The sequence below is a fragment of the Thamnophis elegans genome, chromosome 13, assembly GCF_009769535.1.
Source record: "Thamnophis elegans isolate rThaEle1 chromosome 13, rThaEle1.pri, whole genome shotgun sequence".
NCBI classification, from domain to species: Eukaryota; Metazoa; Chordata; class Lepidosauria; order Squamata; family Colubridae; genus Thamnophis; species Thamnophis elegans.
In genome coordinates, this window is record NC_045553.1 from 50,138,738 (window position 1) to 50,149,902 (window position 11,165).

Sequence of the window (11,165 nt, forward strand, 5' to 3'; positions counted from 1 at the left end):
GGGAGTCGTGGCGCAGCCGAGGGCGGGGAGGGAGGCGCGGGGGGCTCGAAGGGGCGAGCAGGCGGAGCAGCCAAAGGGGGAAGCAACCGGCAAGGGAGGCGGGAAACGGAGAGGAGGCGAAGCGGGGAGAAGCCGCCTTCCTTGCTGCTCAGGCAGAAGCGTCAGAGGAGGCTCCAGTCCCAGCCGGGAAGAGGGAAGAGGGGACGCAGGTCTCGGGCAGCCCCCCCTCCCCCCCTGGCCGATAAAACCCCTGGGTTGAAAGGCCCCAAAGACGCGAGCGGTTCTCTTTCAGGTTTAACCCACAATGATCGTAGGTCTGTTAGGTGCTGAAGGGAAACATCCCCTATGAAGACTTTTGCCCAAGGAAATCTCCATTGCAGCCTCCCAAGCCTTTGACTGGGGTGGGGGCACTTGGTTTCAAGAGGCTAATCGAGCCCATTATGGGCAAAGACCACCAGGCCCCTCGGAACCCCCAGAAATAGCCTTGTCCAACCAAAGGCTGTTGAAACAGAGATCAGAAAGTATTCTACATAAACCAGTAAACCCCTTTAACAACCCCCTTGAGCCCAGTCTTGACATCAGGTGCGAAAATTTATCCAAGCCCCTGATGTTTTTTTTGTCTTCATTCTATGAATTTTGGGTTGGACTATCTAAAACCTTCAGCTTCTCCATCAGGCAAGGAAATCTGGTTTACTGGTGGGGCTTCATGGTGGCAAGATGGGACCCAAAATACCTCCGGCATTGCTGTTTCTACCAGAGATGTAAAGTTTGAGACTGCCAAATTCTTATAGCACACAAGTCCTAGAACTAGAGATTGCTCAATGGGCAGGTCTTAGCAGGGGAAACTAACTTGGGGAACAGAAGCAGATTATTTTGAATTTGCCCACGAGAGAGAAAAGAAAATCTTGATGAAAGCACACCTAGTTGTAATGTGGCCCAGTCAGTGGAAACGACTTCTTGTTGTTAATTGCCTGGAATTAACAGTTAATTGCCCAAACAATTAAAACAAACAAACTCTTAAATTGCAACTTCCATTCTATGCTCAAAGATAGGTTGGTGCGCGAGACATAATTTTCCTGGATTACACTGAGGGCTTTTCTGAATGTGTGGTAGCCGCCTCCATTTGCAATAAAATTGGAGGTGCCACTTGCAAAGTTGTTGAATATACAAGTCTTGTCACTGCAGCCCCGCCATTCCAGAGTGCAACAGAGAGGGGCACATCTCATTACTCAACTCTTTGGAGCCTTTGCCTTGCAAATGGGAATAAGGAAAACTTGTCTCCAATGCCCACATGCGTGGCAGACTCTTTGCCAACCATTCCAGGAGCATTAGAAACTCCATCGCTAGATCAGCTGGATGTGGTCCCTGTGAAATCCTATTTGGTTTCCCATGCACTCTGTTGTTCACCATGAAACCGGAGGATGCATTGATTAGAAGAATTTCTTAGCAGAAATAAGAACAGACATTGCCAAATTTAAGGCTGCTTGTGGAGACTCCAAAGTTATTCCAAGTGACATTAAACCAAAGGTGCCCCAGTCCCTCTTCCCCTTTTTTCTCTTGGCTTAATCTGCAGGGGAATCTGGACCCAAACCAAGGCTAGCACTGCTCCTCCTTTGTTTCCCAGAAGCCAACCGGGAAGACCTACATTCTCTCCAAAATACTCCTGGGACAATGCCCAGACGTCCTGCAGCAGCTACAATGGCCGTCTTTGTAGAATTCTTTCAGGGTTTCTAAGGCAACTCATTCTGGCCCACTCGCCATGGGACAAGAGTTACGCTGATATCCAAGAAATGGTGGAATAGAATAATTAAACAAAGGGTGCAAAAGGAGACAAAATGGGAATGACAAAAATAATTTTTAAATTAAATTGAATTGTTAAATTGTCCCATGGTAAGTTGGCAGCAGGGAGTTGCCCCATTCCACTCCCAAGATCAGCTCTTGGTTCACATCTTAGTTATCCGATTTGGGATGCCAGGAAGGGAAATTGTTCAAACTTTTCTATTATTTTCCTTTGTATTAATCTCCTCAATCTTTCAATGTGTTAAATGTTTTCTTAAAATATTGTACCTCCATGCCAACTAGACAACAAACCTACTGGCAAGGCTACATACAAAAACCTGTAGTGCTCCGAGTTGGTTGATTTGGGGGGGAGGGGAGGCATTTTGTGGCATCTGCTGCTTGATTCGATGCCAGGGAAGGAATGTGTGGGAGTCTAAAGTCTAAGCCACCATGAACAAAAGCCAGGAAAAGCTCACCCAGGGAAAGCAGCTGAGAAGGAACCAGGTTGTTTAAGAACCAATAGAAAAAAATGTCACCTAAATCAGTGTGTGCGCGCGTACACATAAAGAAATATACTTTGTAATCAGTAAAGCTTGCTGTTATTTTAAATTAACCGAGTCTCCATGTATTCTACAGGCCTGTTTGTGCCTCACTGTTCAGTAAAATGATTCGAGTGGCAATTTTTCAGGGCTGTGAGTGACTGATTATAAGCTAAACGTGTGGGATCATTGGGAAATCACACTTTTGCCACAGCGAGATTTCTCGGCCGCCCCCCGTCCCCCTGTTCTCCCCCAAGCACGCCTCCAGCCCTGGGACCCTCGCCTCATTCGGCCCGCAGGAAAGAAGGCCCGGAGGCAGGTGGAAGCAACGCCCTTTAGTCAGTCATGCAGTCACACCAGTTCTTCCTCTCTGAGGCAGCTGAGGTTGAGGCTGCGGTTGTGGCTCTGGCAGGCTTGGCTGGAGGTTTTGCTAGGCCCCTCCCGAGAGCCAGTGGCCAGACAGGGCGCAGAGACAAAGCCCCAGCCAGGCTCCCCTCTCCGCCTGGCCTGGCCCTTATCCGGGGGAAGAGCAAAGTTCCAGGGGCGGAGGAGGAGGAGAAGGAGAAGGAAGAGCCGAGAGAAGCAAGTGGGCGTAATGTCCGACCAAGCCGCCTTTCATCCCTGCCCCCCTCTGCCTGGCATGGCGTTTGTGCTGAATGGGACGCTGTCTTTGCCACTTCCCAGTTCCACCAAGTGAAGACATCTGCACGAAAGGACGTCTAGGTGCTCCTCTTTGTCTTGACAAGCAGGTCCCGTTGCAAGCTGGCTTCGAGTGCTGTGGCCGATTTGCTCGGAGGAAGGTCTGTGATGAGGGTGAGCTTGTTGAAAACCCCACGGCCAAAGTAATCGGCAACCACGGAGAAGCTGTCGTTGGAATATTTCAGCTGCCGGAGGCCAAAAGAAAAGGACGTTTGGCAGGGAGTAAAATACCTGAGCCTGTCTGGAAGCACCAGAGCCCAAGGACCTACCTGGTGTTGGAACTGGTCGTGCAGGTCGCGCTTCTGCTCCTGGGCACGGATCATGTCCATGACCTTCCGGTTTTCAGGAAGGCACGTGGGGCACTCCGACCCGCTCTCCGAGTAGCTCTCAAAGCAGTGCTGGTGGAAGGAATGGCCGCACAGGAAGTGCACCGAGGGCAGCTCCAGGGCGCTCGTACAGATGCTGCACTTGGTCTTCTGGAATATTTTGGGACTAGAGGAAGAAAGGTCGTCAAACCTGGGGCGCCTCCTTGGCACCAGCCACCCAGTGCTGCTTCAGCCCCAACTCCCCTTTGACCGCTAAGCCCTGGATGAGGACGCTGCCTGCGTTCCCACCCAGTGGAGGGAAGAGAAAAGCAGCCGCCTTCCGAGGAATTTCTGCTCAGCTTTTCCCAAGAGTTTAAGCACTTCCGTTTCCACACCACCCGCAGAACAGGGCAACGGACAGAATCAGGATGGAACCGGCTGACTCCGGGGCAGATTTAGCAGCAGGTTCTACAGCTACCTTGTCTTCAGTTCTTCAATATCCTGGCGGATCCGCTTGGTCTCCTCCCGGTACTTCTGGATCTTCTGTTCATCCTGCTCTATCTGGCAACTTTGTCTCTGCAATTTGCTGATGAGATAATCCTTAATGACTGACAGGGTGGCCGTCGAATTGTGAGCCAAAGTTTGAACAACTAGAAAAGAGATGCCCATCAGGACAGGGGAGGACGGGGCTACGGATGCAACCCTGCACTGCTTCTTCCACAATACTGATCGGAGCCAAAGAGTGCAGCAGGGGGGTTATAGGATCCCTGGTGGCACAGTGGATAGAACTCTGCCCACATCCTGGAGTGTGACCCTCAGGGGCTCCAGGTTGACTCAGCCTTTCATCCTCCCCAGGCCAGTGAAATGGGGACCGAGGCTGTTGGGGGCCAGATGTAAATAATGCTTAAACCACCCGGAGTCTGTGAAACACCAGGGGCGACAGAGAAGTCTAAGTGCGATTGTTATTGTGTGTGTTGCCGCCAGTTTCAGCCATTTCAGCAACCAAAAATAAACTTAGCTCTTCCTGTATTGGCAAAATCACTTCAGAAGCAACAAGAATAACATAAAAAAATAGCATATAACCACCACCCCTAAAAAAAAAAACCACCGTAGTAACTGGATTAGGCTCCTTTCCAGCTTCTCATTTCCTGCAGCCTCTGCCTGCCTGCCTGCCTGCGCATAAGGAGAGGGGCTCCCAGCTTTTGGAAGAGAGGAGGACTGTTATCAAATGGATTAAATCACTAAAATGCCCCCTTCTTCTATTTTAAAACCCCACAAGGTATTTCCCCACCCGCAGTCCCAGGCTGGCAGTGGGGCAGATGTTTTGAAGCTCTCCCTCGAGTGCACGTCCGGCAGGGAAGAAGCGAGGGAGCAGGGGCTGCAGTAGAAGGCCAGGGCTGCCCACTTGTGAGAATCCTCCAAGATGAAGACAAGGAGGACTAAATCCCCGCCCCCAGGGTGGCCCAGGCTAAGCTGCACCTTCTCTGGCTGGGAAGACGCCGGGGATCAGCTCACCACTTGCTCTCGGCACCCTGACCCCAAAGGCAGATCCCGGCCTCACCCAGCAAAGGCGGCATGAGGTTCTTGGCTTCGATGCGTGCGAGCACAGCCGCCATGTACTCCTTGCAGTCCTCCTCCTTGTGGGCGAAGTAGCCAAGCGCTTGTTCCCAAAGACAGGCCTCTTGTTCCCCGTACAGCTCGCAAACCTCCACCACCTTCCGGTACTGCCCGTTCTGCATGTGGTAATGCATGATCTGCTGGAAACTGGGGAGGGGAGAGAAAGACAGAGGGTGGGGGGAGTTGGTGAAGAGCCGGAAGGTTTGAAACCGGCCTTCTTTCCCCTCCCCGAGGAACAAAGGACTCGCTCGTCTGCACTCACAGCTTGTGCTGCTCGTAGAGGTAGAGGATCCCATCCTTGAAGTTATGCATCTGGCACAAGACCAAGGCCTTGTCAAAGACGTCCTGGAACTTCCCACTCTTCAGCAGGAGAATGGTCTCATTGTGCAGCTTCTCTTTGACCTGGGGAGACCCAAGAGGACATGCTTGGACGCCAGACGGACTCCAGGGCCTTCCATGACCAGGTGCACTGGGCCATCTCCCGGGACGTACCTGCGGATCCTGTTCGTGGGCCCAGTTCTGGAGACGGAGCTCCAGCAGGGTGTCGTATACGCCCTGCTTAGAGTCCGGCTGAACCTCAGACATGTGTTCCAAGAACGCCTTCAGCTCCCGGGGGTTGTTAGCAAAGATGGGAATGAATTCATCAGGATTTGCCTGCACCATGAAACAGTCGGGAGGGGGAGCAGAAGGGAGAGAGCAAACGTTTTCCTAGCCCTCTGCCCCCCAGAACACCAACCGATCCCCACAAGGAGCCTCCGCCAGGCACAGTGGGAGCCCCCGGGAGCACCGCAATGAAACGAGAAGAGGGAGAACGGAACTGCTGCAGTGGGCAGCAGCACCAAGAAGGCCCTGAGGTTTCCCCAGATGTTTGTGCCCTGCCTGCCTCTTCCCACTTGGTCCCTCCCCTTCTCCCGGGCTGGGCACAAATCAGCACCACCAACCCCGGGATCTGGTTTCACGTCATTTGACGATGTTGGGATCGACACTTCAGCCCCATCCCCCGGGCAACTGGTATTGTGCCCCAAATCCCGTTTCGGCCTGCCACTCCTCCCTCCCCCAGGCCTCAGCCCATACCCTCCGCTCCGCCAGCAGGCCAGAAGCCTCCTCCTGCTGGTTCATTGGCCGGTAGTCTGTGCAGAGGATCTTCAGCAGTTCGGTGGTTTCATTGGGGATGTGATGCATGAGGATCTTGCCGTAGCGCTTCATGTTACTCTCCGCCTGCTCGAAGGGGAGCTTGCCGATATAACGCAGGGCCTCCTGGAAGTTCTGCAAGACCAAGGAGGCAGGCGACGAGAAAAGGTTTACCTGAGGTTTCTCTCAGGCCGCTAGTCAGGTTTCTCCCGGTTGAGCCAATTTCAGGCTTACGTTCCCCATTTCCCCTCCTTCCTAGCATCTAACACCCTTGGCTGCCCAATGAGAAGTCCAGAAGCAACCAGCCAGGCCTCACCTTGATATCTTCCAGCTGAATCTTCAGGTACCACTCGTGGTGCTTGTGCTTCTCAGCCAGGTACACAGCGTGTGAATAACAGCCTGCCTGGCGAAGTACCTTGATAGCTGTCTCCACGTCAAAGTGCACCTCGCTCTCACTGGTCTACAGAAGGAGCGAAGAGAATGGAGTCAGCCCTGGAAACCCCAGACTGAGCCAGCTAAGCCTTCCGGACTCCCTGATGCCCAGACATCTGGAGCCAAGTAGACTGCAGAGGAGGAGGAGGAGGAGGAGGAGGAGGAGGAAGGCCTTTGCTGCTCACCCTCTTCAGAGTTAGGCCCAGAAAGAGCCAAACTTTCCGAAAGAGAACTCTACTTTAGTCGTCCCACCAGCTGGAGAGAGAAATTAACGGTCGTTTCTTCCCTCGCAAAGGCAAGTTTTCCAAAGTTTCCTCATTCCAGGACTGAAGTGAGATGCTCTCCAGAGGGAGGATGCATCTCATTTCACAGGTTTTCTACATTTGCACAAGAAAACCCTAGCACGTCTGGCAACTCTGGCAGAGAAGACAGACTAAATATTTCAGAAGACGTCATGTAAAGAACACCAACACAACCAGTCCGTTTGAAACTGATGAGCATGGGCCTCCCTGCCAGAAGAGACCTCCGTACAAGCAAGGGGCTTCCATCCAGGGAAGCATCCCCTAGAGAAGGGCCATTGGGTGCCTAGAAGGAAAAGCATGGAGGGGCTTTTGCCCCATCACCTTGATGAACTCCTCCAGCTTGGAGATGTCCTTCAGCTTGGTATAGCAGTTCAGCAGCAGGGTGGTGTGGTCTGCATTGGCCAGCGATTGCAGGTGGAGCATCTGCAAGTAGGCGGTCAGGTTGTGTATCCGCTGAGCGTCCAGGAACTTCCGGATGACATAAGAAGGCTCCAGTTTCCCAATAGTGCTAAGAAAAGAAGTCCCCGTTGCTGAGATTAAACGATATGGGTCACAAACAACTGAGGAGAAGTTTCCTGACAGTGAGAACAATTAATCAGTGGGACAGAAGTTGCCTCCAGAGGTTGTGAATGCCCCAACACTGGAAGTCTTTAAGAAGATGTTGGATAGCCATTTCTCTGGAACGGTATAGGGTTTCCTGCCTAGGCAGGGGGTTGGACTAGAAGACCTCTAAGGTCCCTTCAGACTCTGCTATTGTATTGTGTATTGCAAGTGAGCAGCTACAACTACCGCAGTTCTACTGCAGTGGAAGCAAGCAAAGGCCCATTTGGGGAACAGAGGGAAGAAAGGAAGCAGGCATTCATAAAAGGCTTCATCAGCACAAATCCCCCCAAGAACACCCCGCTAAAGATCCTCCCACCCTGATGCAGGCCGTAGATCTCCAAACTCCCGCTATTTGTTTACATCCTAGGCAGCCATTCCATTTATTGAAGGAGGAAGAATACTCTCAGGACCCATCCAGCTTTCATTCTGAGCTATCACAGGACTTTGATGCTCACTGGAACCATCCATCTGCAGTCCCCACTTGGACAGATTGGCCACCTCTTAACATGACAGCAAGAGAAGCATGCAGGAGGATGCAAACTAGTTGGATGGTAACTAAAGGAGAAGCCTCGTCGTCATCCATGCCAAGCCCCATGAGGGAGGGAGGGTGGGAGGCCAAATCTGCCCCTAATTCTACAATGTTACCCACCGGAGGTACTGCTGAATTGCACCATCATGGTTGCCCTTGTTGTACAGGTGGTCTCCGTACTGGCGGAAGATCTCAGACAACCCATCACTGTCCAGGTGGTGACTTTTAGCCAGGTTGATGGCCATTTCAAAAAGGTTCTTCTTGAAGAGCATCTGTTAAAAGGAAGCTGTGGTTCAAGAAAGGCTCCAAGCAGAGGTTGTAGCCAAAGCTGCTCTCTCAGCAGTTTGCACTTAGGCTGTCAAGTCCATCCGCCTCCTTGTACGGATGTTGGTGTGGAAAGAATTCTGCAATGGGCAGGCCTTAAAACACCCCCCACCCACCCCCAGGACCAGATCAGGGCCTGTGCTGCAGCTACTTGCCCAAGAGCTCCAGAAAAAGCAAAGAAGGATCTCTTGCCTCCAGTTTGGTCTGCGTATCCTTCTCCTGCAGCACATGGAGTTTCCCATCCCTCGTCAACACATACAGGCATCCCCACTCTGCCAGGACGTCCACCACATCATCAAACACAGAGCTGTAGGCAATGAACTTGTTGCCCAGGTCATAAATATTCAGGATCTGCTTGTCAGAGTTTTGTGGATCTCCTCCAGTAAACTCAGATCTGGAGCAGAGAAGGGGAAGAGCGGAAGACAAGCTTAACCAGAAACACCCTAAAATGCAAAGACCACGAGCTTGTTTTTGTGTCCTCAATAAAGGAAGAGTTCACAGCAGCCCCAGCTGCAGTCTTAGCCATAGGCCACTTGCCTGCACCCTCCCAAAGAGTAACGCCAACGAGAGGCTGCGCTCTTCGAAAAAGGGAGCGATGCATTCAGCAGAGACAGGAGGCTGTTCTATACGTCTAAGTGTAGATACAACCATCAAATAATTTCACACACTCTGATACCTTAAATCTTACTGAAAACTGAGTCTTTCCAAAATCAGTCATATACTTTAAAGTACCTAGTGAAAATTATATTCCCCATCACTATTTACAACTCTCAGAAAATGAAGAGTTCCAACACAATCTGGAAAGCAAAGCTGAAACTGTTCGGCTACGCGTGGAGAAATGAAGGACGAGAATGTTCATTAGAGCTGTAAATTACTTCCACGGTTAGGAATGTTCAGAAACACGCCTGTATTTAGAGGCGTTTCATCTAACTGTCCAAAGCCCCATCCCAGCAATAAAACAAACTTACTTGGGAGATACTTTCCAGTCCTTCGACACGATGACCAGGTAGCCTCGATACCAGTGGACAATCAGCTTTTGACCCTCAAAGGCAAAGCAAGGCCCCCGTTCATCCGGCTGGTAGAGATATACACACTCATCTCCTGCCACTATAAACTGGAGGTCCTGGGAGGGATCACTGAGAGTGGAGCAGCGCAGTCCACAGCCACGCATGTCCAGTTCCAGCAGTGGGCAGTCCTTCATCAAGAGTGTGTAACACTGCAAAGCCAAAGAAAAGGAAAATGGTAACGGTGAGGACAGAAATCCAATCGGGCAAGGAGTGGGTGAAACCCGAGTTCTGCCACATCCTCACTGCCCCGAAGATCCACAGCCTACCTGAATTTTCTCAGTGGTAGCCACAAACAGATGAGTTGTTTTGCTTGACTGGCGAAATACGAGCCCAGTAACTGGATGGCCTCCTTCCTGTAGGACTTGAGTTTTACTATGCCGATCCCTTGTAATGTCCCCCTTGATAAGCACCACACTCCCATCCACAAAGCCTATGAGAAAGAAGGAAACAAGATCCAGGGATCAGAAATGTTCTCCGCTTCTTCTCCTAAGCCGAATGGGGCCCTCGGGTGACCTGTTCCATACTATGTAGGCCTTTAATCTCGACACCAGCGCCTGGAATTACACCCAGAAACAAACTGGTAAGCAAGGTAGCCCGCACTGCTGCATTTGCACCAGCTGACGTTTAGGGATACTCTTCGGGGCCTCCGTGTACAACTTTTAATTGTAACCTACGTCAGGTTTAATAAAAAGGGTAGACAGCCTCCCCAAGCGTTTCTCTTCCAAGTTCACTTTCCAATTAATGTTCGGAATATGCGACAGCGTTATCTAGTTACCAATAGCCATGAAGTTGAGATTTTCATGGACGGTGAGGCAGGATACCAGCGTGAGTTTGTTGCCTGGTATTGCAGGAAAAATCCTGGTGCACTGGGGTGTCCCACTGTCACGTTTCTCTAAATTCCAGACTTTGACCTACAAATAATCAGAAAGATTGTTAGGGAAACTGCCTTGCACCCATGTCTGGACTGGTATGAGGTTTGCATGAGGTTTCTTGGCTTGCATATTTAACACCGCCTTTTAACTGCATCCTAGTTGTTTAACAGCGACTGGTCTTTTTACTCTGTCTGGAGACAGGATGAGAGGCCTGGCTTCTGTTAGGGCAACAGAAAAGTGCCCAGAGGATTTTAGAGGCGGAACAGGTTCCTATCGAGTCAACCGCATGAAGGTTAAGAGATTTCAAAAGGAAACATCTTCAGCGGCGGCGCAGAGATGGAAAACGGAGCAAGCGGCCCCTGCGGGAAAGCAGGTGTCAGGCTCGGGCTCCGCTGCCGCCACCCCCGCCTCCCGCTCACCAGGGGGTTCAGCCCTTCCTCCTCCTCGCCCACCGACACCAGGATGCTGTGCTGCTTCAGCTGGAAGAGGTGCGTCACCCGCAGCTTGTAGGCCTGGAAGCTGCTCAGCTCCAGGGAGCGCGGCAGGAACCAGATCTGCCCTTCCCAATGTGGGCTGCGGTTAAGGGGCCTCCACGGAAGGGCGCCCGGCGCCGCCCGCCTCCCCCGCCCGCCCGCCGCCCTGCGCGACGCGGCCGCGGAAGGATATCCCCGAAGACCAGGCTGCCCCTGCCCGAGTCGCAGACCACGATGCCCGGAGGGAGCAGCACCGGGGCCCCGCCGCAGTCCGTCAGCGGCTCCCGGTCGAAGAAGGCGAAGCGCCGCCACTGCAGGTAGGCGGCCATCTTGCCGGAGATGGGACGGGGGGGAGGGGCTCCGCGGGGGGGAGGGGCTGGCGGACGGCCACTTCCGCAGATCCGCCGCGAGGACTTTTGGGGACTGAAGTTCGCCGCGGCCACGCCCCCGGATGCTCCTCCGGCGGGGGCGGGCGCCGGAGAAGCGCGACGCT

At 52.4% G+C, this 11,165-nt stretch overlaps 1 protein-coding gene across 1 annotated transcript; it reads right to left on the bottom strand.

Moving 5' to 3' along the window:
- Window positions 1-1,839: 1,839 nt before the first annotated feature.
- On the bottom strand, window positions 1,840-11,039 carry VPS11 (VPS11 core subunit of CORVET and HOPS complexes). Its single transcript, XM_032228914.1, has 16 exons — window positions 10,866-11,039; window positions 10,619-10,767; window positions 10,103-10,238; window positions 9,594-9,757; window positions 9,229-9,476; window positions 8,453-8,654; window positions 8,057-8,208; window positions 7,126-7,312; window positions 6,387-6,530; window positions 6,014-6,205; window positions 5,432-5,593; window positions 5,202-5,341; window positions 4,884-5,086; window positions 3,801-3,972; window positions 3,287-3,509; window positions 1,840-3,202 (listed from the first exon to the last, which is right to left on the bottom strand). The coding sequence occupies exons 1-16, from the start codon at window positions 10,999-11,001 to the stop codon at window positions 3,038-3,040; spliced, it is 2,775 nt and encodes a 924-aa protein (XP_032084805.1). The 5' UTR covers window positions 11,002-11,039; the 3' UTR covers window positions 1,840-3,037.
- Window positions 11,040-11,165: the final 126 nt, after the last annotated feature.